Here is a 12,435-nt window from a genome sequence, read left to right on the forward strand (position 1 = left end):
TTTTCTAATGTCAACTTTTATTACCAGGTAGACAAGGGGGTATTAAAACAAGGCCTAGGTGGAACAGTGACCAGGAGAATAACTTGATGGAGTCATGGACGTCTTTAATAAAATTTAATCAGTCACACCGGGGTCGGATCTCTAATATGAATTTTGAAGGAGATATTTTTGATGAATTTTTACATCAACAAAAGTTTGCAAAACAAAATACAACTGTTAAAAAGGAACAAGTGCATGAAATGCCTAAATTGGCTGAACACAACATGGTGGAAAATGACGGAAATGATGGAAATGACTTTGAGATACCAGTTTTGCCATATGGCCAACATTTGTGCATTCATATTTCTTCTACTTGGGGTGACAGACACTATGTTGGGCTCAATGGAATAGAAATCTTTTCATCCACAGGCAACCCTGTGCAGATCTCAACGATTGACGCAGATCCCCCAAACATAAATATTCTACCAGCATATGGCAAAGACCCTAGAGTGGTAACAAATCTGATTGATGGGGTGAACAAGACGCAGGATGACATGCATGTTTGGCTTGCACCATTTACTCCTGGAAAGATGCACTTGATTTACTTAGACTTTACATCCCCCTGTAAAGTGGCAATGATCAGAATTTGGAATTATAACAAATCGAGAATCCATTCATTCCGCGGCGTAAAGGACATTGAAATTCTTTTAGATCACACGGTCATTTTTAAAGGAGAAATTGCCAAGGCGTCTGGTACACTTACTGGATGTAAGTAGATATTTAGCTTCCTTAAATACCACCTTGTAATATTTAAATGACCTACTATTTTATGAACATTTCTTTATTCCACCTTCTCTCTCTTTTTATTTTTTATTTTTTAATAAAAGTTTTCGTGTGACTTTATTTTCAGGACCATAAATGTTTTAAAATGAAGGTATAGCATCGATGAGGTTTACCTGTATTGTTACCTAATCTATATCTATATTTCTTTAGCAACTTTCTTTACCGTTTTTATTTATTTTTAGTTCATTGCTTGTAAAGTTTTATTTGCTGTCAAAGCTGACAATACTTTGCTCTTGACTGATCTGTTGTAATTATTATGTGTCTCTTAGTACTGTAAGTACATAATGGGATACTGTGGTGAAAATTACAGCCATGAGAAGAGGTAGCAGCAGCAACTACCTATTGATAGCTATGTAGCTGAATATATTTCCCACTGAGCATACTAAAAAGAAATTATAAGTAAAATTACAAAAAAGGTGGTAAAGATAAGATGATAGACAGTATATATGCTGCGTATATACATTATATGTAGGTAGGGGTTTATTGTATTGCTGTAAACTATAAAAGCTGCAGACATGAAATTGTCATGTAAAGTATGTCAGCTAAAAGCATTTATTATGTATATACTGTTTTGGTGATATATATTAGATCAGCTATTGGGTTCTTCACTCAATTGAAAAGTTTGGACCCCTCTTTTTTTTTTTTAAACAGAAAAGATTGTCGGCAGAAACAGGCCACTTATTCCATCTAGTCTGCCCGTTTAGTAATTACTTTCTTATTATCTTAGGATAGATATATGTTTACCCCAGGCATGTTTACTTTCAGTTATTGTAGATTTACCAACCACATTTGTACTCATTCAGTAAAGTAATATTTCCTTGTGTTCTTTCGATTCTTTCCCCCAACTAACTTCAGAATTTGTCCCCTTGTTCTTGTGTTGTTTTTGATTAAAAACACTTCCCTCTTGAATCCTATTTAGTCCTTTAAGATTTTTAAAGATTTTGATCCTGTGCCCCCTTACCCTTCTTTCCTCCAGACTACAAAGATTTAGATCCTTGAGTCTTTCCTGATATGTTTTATGCCTGACCCCCTCCACCATTTTTGTATCTCATCTTTTTACCTGTTCTATTTTATCAATATCCTTTTTTAAGTGAGGTCTCCAGAACTGGACACAGTATTCCAGATGCGGTCTTACTAGAGCTCTATACAGCGGGATCACAATCTCCCTCTTCCTACTGGTTATACCTCTAGCTATACACCCCAGCATACGATTTTCTTTTTCCACCGCCTGGTTGCACTGGTGACTCATTTTAACCCCTTAACGACCGCGGGCGTAAATGTACGCCCTGGCAGCCCGTGCCTTAATGCACAGGTGGTAACCTTTATTCAGTAGTGGGAAGATCAGTTCCCAAACTATCTTCCCACTAACTCCGAAGATGGGGGGGCATCTGGGGGCTGGATTCGGGTGTCCCTTCCTTCACACACTGCGAAATGGCGAAGGATAACCCTTCTTGCATTCCGCAGCTGGCACCTGCGGGCGGACTGATGCGGGCGCGGGCGTCTTCGCCCATGTCATAGACTCCATGTTATGCACGGGCGGATTCTGTCGTCCGTCCAAAAAATGTACACGTTCATTCTTTGGACGGAAGGCGGAATCTGCCCGTGCATAGAATGGAGTCTATGACACAAGCAGAGACGTGCATCCACATCAGTCCGCCAGCGGGTCTGCCGGATTTCGAGGGCTATGTTGCATTTAAAAGTCCCCTGTGTTGCCAAGACAGTTGAAACCCCACAAAAGTGACCCAATTATGGAAACTACACCCCACAATGTGTAGTAGAATGTAACAATGGGTGAAGTGAGGATATGTACCCCACTGGTGACGGCCACAAATGTGGAACAATGTGGAGTGAAAATTAACTATTACATTTTTTACACTATAATGTTGGTCTAGCCTTGAATTTTTCATTTTCACAAGGGGTTAAAAGAAAAAAAAACAAAAATGTGTAGAGCAATTTCCCCCGAGTACGTAAATACCCCACATGTGGACATAAAGAGCCATGTGAGTACAGGGCAAGCCTCCGAAGGGTATAGCGCCATTTGGATTTGGGAGGCTGGATTTGGCCAGAATGGATGATGAACGCCATGTCACATTTACAGAGCCCTTGTGCTGCCAAGACAGTAGAAACCCCCCAAGTGACCCCATTCTGGAAACTACACCACTTAAGGAATCTAACAAGGTGCAGTGAGAATATGGACCCCTTGACTACGGGCACATTTGTGCCGTGAAAGTAAAAAATAGAAAATTTTCATTTTCACGTCACTTTATTCCACATTTTTTCCCCTCACCAGTGGGGTCCATATGCTCACTGCACTCCTTGTTAGATTCCTTGGGGGGTGTAGTTTCCAGAATGGGGTCACTTGTGGGGGGTTTACACTGTTTTGACAGCACAAGGGCTTTGTAAATTAGACATCGCCCTTGAAATCCATTCCAGTGAAATTCAGCTTCCAAAAGCCAATTGGCGCTCCTTCCCTTTGGAGGCTTGTCCTGCGCCCGCTTGGCACTTTATGTCCACATGTGGAGTATTACCGTACTTTGAAGAAACTGCACTACACGTTTGGTGTTTTTTTTTTCTTTTATCCCCTTGTAAAATGAAAAATTGAAGGCTAGAACAATGTTTTAGTGTCAACATTTTTTTTTTCTTTTTCACGCTACATTGTTCTGAAAATCTGTGAAGCACCTGTGGGGTCCAGATGCTCACCGCACCCCTTGTTACATTCCTTGAGGGGTGTAGTTTTCTAAATAGTGTCCCTTTAGGGCTGTTTTTTATGTTTTGGCACCCCAGAGCCTCTGCCAACCTGAAGAGGTACAGTCAAAAATGACCAAATATAACTGAGGCATTGAAATTCACTAGGCGCTCCTTTGTATCTGAGGCTTGTGGTTGCATCAAATAGCGCAATAAGGCCACATATGGGGTATTTCTATAAACTGTAGAAACGGGGCAATAAATGTTGGGGTGCATTTCTCTGATAATAGGTTTAGAATTATGAAAAATATTGGATTACAATAAAATCTCTGCACAGAAAATTACAATTTTTAAATTTCTTACACACTTAGCTTTTATTTCTGTGACTCCCCTGAAGGGTTAAAAAACTTTCTGGATGTGATTTTGCAGAGTTGGGGGGGTTGTTGGTGCAGTTTCTGAAATGGGGTGCTTTGTGGGGCTTTCTAACATACAGGCCCCTCAATACACTTTATGGCTGCGTTCACACTACGTATATTTCAGTCAGTATTGTCGCCATTATTTCAATATAACAGCCGTTGTTCTAAAATAACAGCAAATATTTGCCATTAAATGACGGCCATCCACTCAATTTCAACATTGTATGAACAGAGCCTTTCTGTGGTTTTAATCCACTCCTGGTTTTGGTTGCAATACTGACTGAAATATACTGACTGAAATATACATATACTGACTGAAATATACGTAGTGTGAACGCAGCCTCATGAGGCTGGGTTCACACTACGTATATATCAGTCAGTATTGTGGTCCTCATATTGCAACCAAAACCTGGAGTGGATTAAAAACACAGAAAGGATCTGTTCACACAATGTTGTAATTGAGTGGATGGCCGTCATTTAATGGCAAATATTTGCTGTTATTTTAAAACAACGGCTGTTATATTGAAATAATGGCAGTTATTTACTGTTATATGGCGGCCATCCACTCAATTTCAACATTGTGTGAACAGATCCTTTCTGTGTTTTTAATCCACTCCTGGTTTTGGTTGCAATATGAGGACCACAATACTGACTGAAATATACGTAGTGTGAACCCAGCCTTAACCTGAACAGGTGCCTAAAAATATCTGATTTTGAAATTTTACGGAAAATTGCTCCTAATGTTTTAAGCTTTCTATTGTCTAAAAAAATGAAAGATAGTTTAATAAATGCTGCCAATATAAAGTAGACATATTGCTTATGCTATTTAAAATATAACTCATGTGGCATAACGGATGGCGCCGTCTTATCCCTTTGTCAGATTAAAGAGGATGTACCTGGTGGTACATCCTCTTTAAGGCCATTTTAGACTCCGTCCTTAAGAGGTTAAGGCTGGCAGAAATCACTACCCCTAAATCCTTCTCTTCTAAAGTCTTTGATAATAGACTTAGAGGATTCCTCCTCCAAAGTGCATTGTTTTACATTTGGAAACATTGAACTGCAGATTCCACTTTAGAAAACATATCTAGTAAAGCTAAACCATTTTCTAAATTACTGACACCTCCAGAATTATAAACCCTATTTCACACTTTTGTGTCATCAGCAAACAGACAAACCTTACCTACCAAACCTTCTCCTATGTCACTTACAAACTTATTAAAAAGAATATGACCCAGAACAGACCCCACCACTTGTATTCAGTCTCTGCTCAGAATAGACACCATTAACAACAACATATTGATATCTATCCTTTATCCAACTACAAATACACTGAACTATCCAGGGATTAAAGTGAATGTACCATAAGGTACATCGCTTTAGGATTTTTACATGAATTGACTGGGGCTGTTGTGCAGATGCCAGTGGTGCTGTTCTTTGAACTGCGGCCCGGTTCCTATGCATAGCGCTGGTCTATTCCCGGGCACCGGCCTGAAGCACTGGAGGCGAAATCAATATGTATGCTGCACTGGGATAGGGACCAGTATTGATACCTCTTTTCCCCGCTATTCAGAAACTAATGCCAAATACAATCATGGTTTTGCATACATATAACGGCTTTCCAGCTTTCCTGTAGTATCTTTTTTCCTCTTATATTATTGTTATTTTTCCTTTTATTTCTAGCGGCAGAACAGTTTGGGGACACAATTTTGTTCACGACTGACGATGACATACTGCAGGCCATGTCTGTGTATGATGAAACATTTGATGAGGATTTTGAGAGCACAGATCTCCAGATGGATGAAGAAATAGTCAAAACGCGCCCAAGGACGGCAGACAGCGGCGAGGAGGAGAGACCTTATACACAGGCTGGCTCCAGTGAAAAATTACAGGTAATGATATAATACAAATAGTTTTCTGTAATATGAAACGTGATGAGAACTGAATGTGCCTGGAGAAACTAGTAAATAATATTGTGCCTACAATTGGCATCCCCATGTGTCTGACACGTCTAAATAACCACTTCTAGAAGGGGCACCTTTGTTTCTGAAAGACTTTTCAATGTGAACCGATCAGACTGTGTATAAAATATCCTAATTTCTCCAATACATAGATGCATAAATCCTTTTCATGTTATTGTTTTATGTGTTAATTTCCTTTTACTGGTGAATATGAAGATTTAGGTTATGTATTGGACTTTTGGCCTGATTATGCCCTCCTTCAGGCCAAAAATAATAAAAAAATATGTATTAATACTATAATATAAACCATTATCATTAGTGTTAATCTTTATTTGTAAAGTAGTAGCAGATTACACAATAAAGTATGTTGTGTGACAAATAGACTTCAGCACAGTTCATGCAAACATATTATACAAGAGGATGAGTGAGCTATTATCCTGAATAGAGATGAGTGAATCTCGAGCACACTTTGATTTGTCTGAACCTCTGCATGTGCAATCTGAATACCAGTAGCTGCAGAAGAATACCTGGATACAGCTATAGGACTCCCAAAGGCCGCATCCAACTTCTTCAGCCACTAGTAATTGAATGCCACATGCTCTGGTCGGACGGATCACAGTGTGCTCAAGCTCAATCCTGAACTAGTCATGTATGCCAACCATCATTGATAGAATTTGGTCAGCAAGTACTGTGAGTTTTGACTGTATACACCAGAAGCTAAGATCAAACTCTTCTTTTTTTTTTTGTTCTGTCAGACAGCATTGGGTCAGACAGGATGGATTTTACTTTATGTTCTTTTGCCCCAAAAAGCAGCCACAAAGGTTTCTGGCTTTCATCTTTCCCTACTTGGTTTCAGTCATCTTAATTAAGTGCACAATCTACCACCGATCTGTATTGACTTTGGACTAAACTCCCAGTGTGGGTAGTGGTGGCCCAGTAACCAGGAGACACTGGTGTGAGGTTCTGAGGAGTCAGCTAGAAGCAAGTCCAGGTACAGGCCAAGGTTGTGAGTAGGCAGTGTGGTAGCTTAGTCAGAGACGGGTAGAATAGCTGCAGCAGGCGGCTCAGGGTTGTGGTCAATAGAGATGAGTGCAACTCGAGCATGCTCAAATCTCATTGTTCAGGATTTAAATTCTGGTGGATGCAGATGCAGCCCTAGGAAGTCAGTGAAACATGAATACAGTATGACCTATGGCTGTATCCATATTTTCCAGACTCCCTAGGGCTGCATCTAACTTCTTCAGCCACCAGTATTCAAATGCTGAACGATGAGATTTGAGCATGCTCGAGTTGCACTCACTAGTAATCAGCAGACTGGGTAGAGGTAGAGATAAAATCAGTAAGCTAGCTGTGGTCAAACACTGTAGTGAAGCCACATGCAAACAGTTTCACAGGAACACTAAGGAACCTTTGCTCAAGCAATGGTGGAATAAGTGTGACTTCTTTAAAGTGACTGTACCACCAGGCCCAGGCAGAAGCACTGGAGGCGGGCCAACCCACTCTTAGTGGGAGGAGACCCTAGCCCCTCTATGATAGGGTTCCATTGATTCTAATGGAGTCACGTCATGGAGGGGCTGGGATTTCTTCCCACTGGGGGTGGGTCGGCCCGCCTCCAGTGGTCAGCCTGGGCCTGGTGGTACAGTCACTTTAAATAGGCAATGACAATGGTGATTTGCTGGGGAATAGGTCTGGGTGCACCCTCCGGCCCAAAAGAAACAAAGGATGTCTGTTCACCCTATGGGTCAGCCTGGTAACTACAAAGACGACAGAAGCACAGAGGGATTATGAGGCCCCGACTGAATTGTCGGCAGTGTTTGTTTGCTGGAGGCTCTGTCTTACGGGAGGCAATGCACACCAAACAGGAACAGGCCACTGGGAAAACAGGCAACAATTGCTTTATGATTTGCCATCTTTACACATTATTAGGAAGGGAATTGTTTGTTTTACAGATCACTTTATAAAGGACATTGTTATAAGAATGTGACCTATTGTTTAAATCAATTTTTTATATTATAGAAACTCTGCCACTTCTGAACCCCTGCCTCCCCCCCCCCCAAACTACAATAACTGGTTAATAGCATAAAAACCTTATAAACATTATACCGCTGAGCTTAGTAGTCCTCACTATGCATCAGCATGCCCCGTTTGCAAGCTTACAACAGCGAAATGCTAGTGAATACAAATATCAAAATTACTGATTCAGAATCTGCATCATTCCACCTATTTACTGATTACTGTAGTTTAGGGGGTATCAGAGGTGACAAAGTCTCTGTGAACAAAATAGTTCAGACTTTTTAGTGGCTTTAGCTTTCATACATATTACATGACCCCTCTAGATTGGAGCTCGCTTACTGAGCCTATACATGGCTCAATTATAGTGTCTGTGCAGCCCTTGCTTTTTACACAGAAAATGGTAAAGCCCCACGTCCTGTGATTGGCTGAGCAGTCATTAAAGAGTCAGGGCCAGAAGTGGCTGCAGTGAGATGATAACCGGTAGCAGGTTACCCGGGGAGCATGGACACCGGTAAGTATACATCTTCTTTGCACAAATTTTAAACTTCGTAAAAGACAGCTTTTCAGCCAATCATTGTCTTTATCACACGGAATAGTCCAAGGACCCTTAAGCCCCTATTACATGGGACGATGTGGAGAGCAAGTGAGGAGAAGCAGGTAGGAGTCGGGGGGGGGGGGGGGGGGGGGCGCAGGGAGCTGCGGGGAGGCTGCCCGGGTAATCGTCAGCCCATAGGGGGCAGTGGCGGTCTGCTGCTGCCGGTTCTATTGCACAGAGCGACAGCAGCAGATCGTTAATAGGCTCATTGTTGGCATTTCAGCCTGTTGAAAGACAACGATTCGCCGACATTGTGCATAACGACTGATCGTTGTCTTCTATTACACGAAACGATTATTGTCCGTAATGGCTGATATCGGCCAAATACGGCAGATAAACGCTTTGTGTAACAGGGCCTTTAGCCTTACAATAAACTGTCATTTCCTGTTCTGTACAGATTTACACCTTACAAGTACAAAGGATTACAAGGAAAGGAACCACCTATGTTATAAAGTTATTGATAACCGCATAATCCATGAAAATAAAATAAAAATTCTAGCTCAGCTGCATGTACAAATTTTATTACTGCTGGTGGGTCATGTGACCAGGGCCGCTGATAGGGCAGTACAAGTGGTACTGCCGTATGGGGCCCGGACCCTAAGAGACACGGGGGGGGGGGACGGGGGGGGGGCCCGGCGGCCGCCGCCCCCCGACCGCTACGCTAGGGGGGTCCGCACGGCCCCCCTTGCCACCTGTTTTTGAGCATCCCGAGAAGCTGCGGCCACGCACAGCGGGTGGAACATTAAGGCGATCAGAATACAGGAGAAGGACCTGTCAGCGTCCTCCTCCTGTATTCTCTCCCATAGGCTGCCGGCACTTCATACCAGCAGCCTATGGGAGGCCGGGCCGTGATCATGTGCCCCTCCGGCAGGCGTGATGATGTGACGTCATCACGTCTGCCGAAAGTCCCGTCCCTGCGGCTCGCAAGATGGAGCCCGAAGAGGAGGAGGAAGAGCTGCTGCCTGCACAGCGCGGATTAGGTGAGTAGGATGTTTTTTTTTTTTAGGGGCACCTCTGGGGGCGTTATTAGTGTATGGGGGCACCTCTGGGGGCATTATTAGTGTATGGGGGCACCTCTGAGGGCATTATTAGTATATGGGAGCACCTCTGGGGGCGTTATTAGTGTATGGGGGCACCTCTGGGGGCATTATTAGTGTATGGGGGCACCTCTGGGGGCATTATTAGTATATGGGGGGCACCTCTGGGGGCATTATTAGTATATGGGGGGCACCTCTGGGGGCATTATTAGTGTATGGGGGCACCTCTGGGGGCATTATTAGCATATGGGGGAACCTCTGGGGGCTTTAGTAGTATATGGGGGCACCTCTGGGGGCATTATTAGTATATGGGGGCACCTCTGGGGGCATTATTAGTATATGGGGGCACCTCTGGGGGCATTATTAGTATATGGGGGCACCTCTGGGGGCATTATTAGTATATGGGGGCACCTCTGGGGGCATTATTAGTGTATGGGCGCACCTCTGGAGGCATTATTAGTATATGGGGGGCACCTCTGGGGGCATTATTAGTTCATGGGGGCACCTCTGGGGGCATTATTAGTTCATGGGGGCACCTCTGGGGGCATTATTAGTATATGGGGGCACCTCTGGGGGCATTATTAGTATATGGGGGCACCTCTGGGGGCATTATTAGCTCATGGGGGCACCTCTGGGGGAATTATTAGTATATGGGGGCACCTCTGGGGGCATTATTAGTTCATGGGGGCACCTCTGGGGGCATTATTAACTCATGGGGGCATCTCTGGGGGCATTATTAGTGCATGGGGGTACCTCTGGGGGCATTATTAGTTCATGGGGGCCACCTCTAGGGGCATTATTAGCTCATGGGGGCACAGCTGGGAATCCTACATACAGGGGGCACAGTAGGGGATCCTACATACAGGGGGCATCCCACACAGCACAGTTACTATGGGAGCCTACAGGGGGGAGAAAGGAAAGGAAGTTGCTAGAAATGTGCGGAGCCTAAATTGTTTGTCTCGCAGGTTCTAAGGGGATGAAACTTATCTGGAAGGAATCATCATGGAGGTATGGGCCGGATGGAGAGGAAAAGGGAAAGTGACGCCTCAGATCAAAGAAGACGTCACCTGTGAGTCACTGTATGACACTTTTCTTATTTTGTAGAACATCATTTAGTAGGGGCGCCCCGAGGTGACAGCTACTACATTATCTGTATTTAGAGATATCACTGTGTTATCTGTTGTGTTACATAGGACTGCAGGTGACTACTACATTATCTGTACTCAGAGATATCACTGTGTTATCTGTGCTGTTACATAGGACTGCAGGTGACATCTACTACATGATCTATACTCAGAGATATCACTGTGTTATCTGTGCTGTTACATAGGACTGCAGGTGAAATCTACTACATTATCTGTACTCAGAGATACCACTGTGTTATGTGGTGTTACATAGGACTGCAGGTGATATCAGGTGATTTCTCCAGGTTGCAGAAGTTCAAACTTCATCGTGCCCTGGTGTGCTGGTGTCTGTATGTCTGTATACATGTGTGCTGGTGTCTGTATACATGTGTGCTGGTGTCTGTATGTCTGTATACATGTGTGCTGGTGTCTGTATGTCTGTATACATGTGTGCTGGTGTCTGTATGTCTGTATACATGTGTGCTGGTGTCTGTATACATGTGTGCTGGTGTCTGTGTGTGAGATCAATTCTAGAGAACTGGCTCATATATCCCATTTTCCCCAGTGGCTTAAAATGTAACCTCTGTTATACAGTTATAAAATTGTAGAACCTAAATGTGAACAAGGTGCAATTCAAACAGACACTTACTTGTATAGCTGCCTCTTGTGCTCTGTATGCAGTGCATTATATTCACCCTTGCAACGTACAATTTATAGCGTGTCTACAAGCCCAGCGGGGCTCATTATGATGGAGACTAAAACTTATACAAGAGTGGGGTAGGGGTTCCCCTGTATTCAGAATGCTGTTGAGTGCTAGGCAATGCCCTGTCTGGGATTATTGAATTTCGAGGGTCTATGCAGAGCAGGATAAAGACACCTCTGCTGCACAAACAGGATCTCCTAGAAAGCGTTCTCACCGCCATGTATTCGCTATCACTGTCTTGGGTGAGCTAAACTAGTCTGCCTGTGGGGGGGATGATTTGTATATGCTCACTAACATGGAACAGCCTCATTATATTAGCCTTATCAACATATTCTATGTTAGTGAGCATACCGGGGGGGGGGGGGGGATATTGGTGAACATATACAAATCAAACAGCCCCCCCAGACCCTCGAAATTCAATAACCCCAAACGGGGCATTGCCTAGTACTCAACAGCATTCTGAATACAGGGGAACCCCTACCCCACTCTTGTATAAGTTTTAGTCTCCATCATAATGAGCCCCGCTGGGCTTCTAGACACGCTATAAATTGTACGTTGCAGGGGTGAATATAATGCACTGCATACAGAGCACAAGAGACAGCTATACAAGTAAGTGTCTATTTGAATTGCACCTTGTTCACATTTAATTTCTACAATTTTATAACTGTATAACAGAGGTTACATTTTAAGCCACTGGGGAAAATGGGGTATATGAGCTAGTTCTCTAGAATTGATCTGAACCAAATTATACCTCCCAGCAAGGCGTGGGGCGAACACACTATTTTTTTTTATTAATGTGGGGGGCCCAGACACTTTGGTTGTATGGGTCCCCGAAATTCCTGATGGCGGCCCTGCATGTGACCACCAGGAATCTACATAATATGTAGACAGGATGTCAGTCTATCCTATGCTCCTGACTTTCTGTGAAACACATGAGACTGCTTTCCTGGGTGTGAGAGCCATAGTAACAATGAGAAAAGGAGATAGGCTGCAGTTGTATTATATATAGTTCTGTATAGTGTAAGGGGACAAAAGTTCCATGTCACTGATCTATCATTTACTGCACATAGATGGGCCTCTTC

At 43.2% G+C, this 12,435-nt stretch overlaps 1 protein-coding gene across 2 annotated transcripts in view; it reads left to right on the forward strand.

Moving 5' to 3' along the window:
* KATNIP (katanin interacting protein) overlaps window positions 1–12,435 on the forward strand; it is a 128,796-nt gene that overhangs the window by 55,149 nt on the left and 61,212 nt on the right. For both annotated transcript variants that reach the window (XM_069983654.1, XM_069983655.1), the window contains exons 16-17: window positions 28–747; window positions 5,604–5,812. In XM_069983654.1, the coding sequence (XP_069839755.1) occupies window positions 28–747; window positions 5,604–5,812 (929 nt within the window). The remainder of the gene's footprint in view (window positions 1–27; window positions 748–5,603; window positions 5,813–12,435) is intronic.

The sequence above is a fragment of the Dendropsophus ebraccatus genome, chromosome 9 (assembly GCF_027789765.1).
Source record: "Dendropsophus ebraccatus isolate aDenEbr1 chromosome 9, aDenEbr1.pat, whole genome shotgun sequence".
Classification (NCBI taxonomy): Eukaryota; Metazoa; Chordata; class Amphibia; order Anura; family Hylidae; genus Dendropsophus; species Dendropsophus ebraccatus.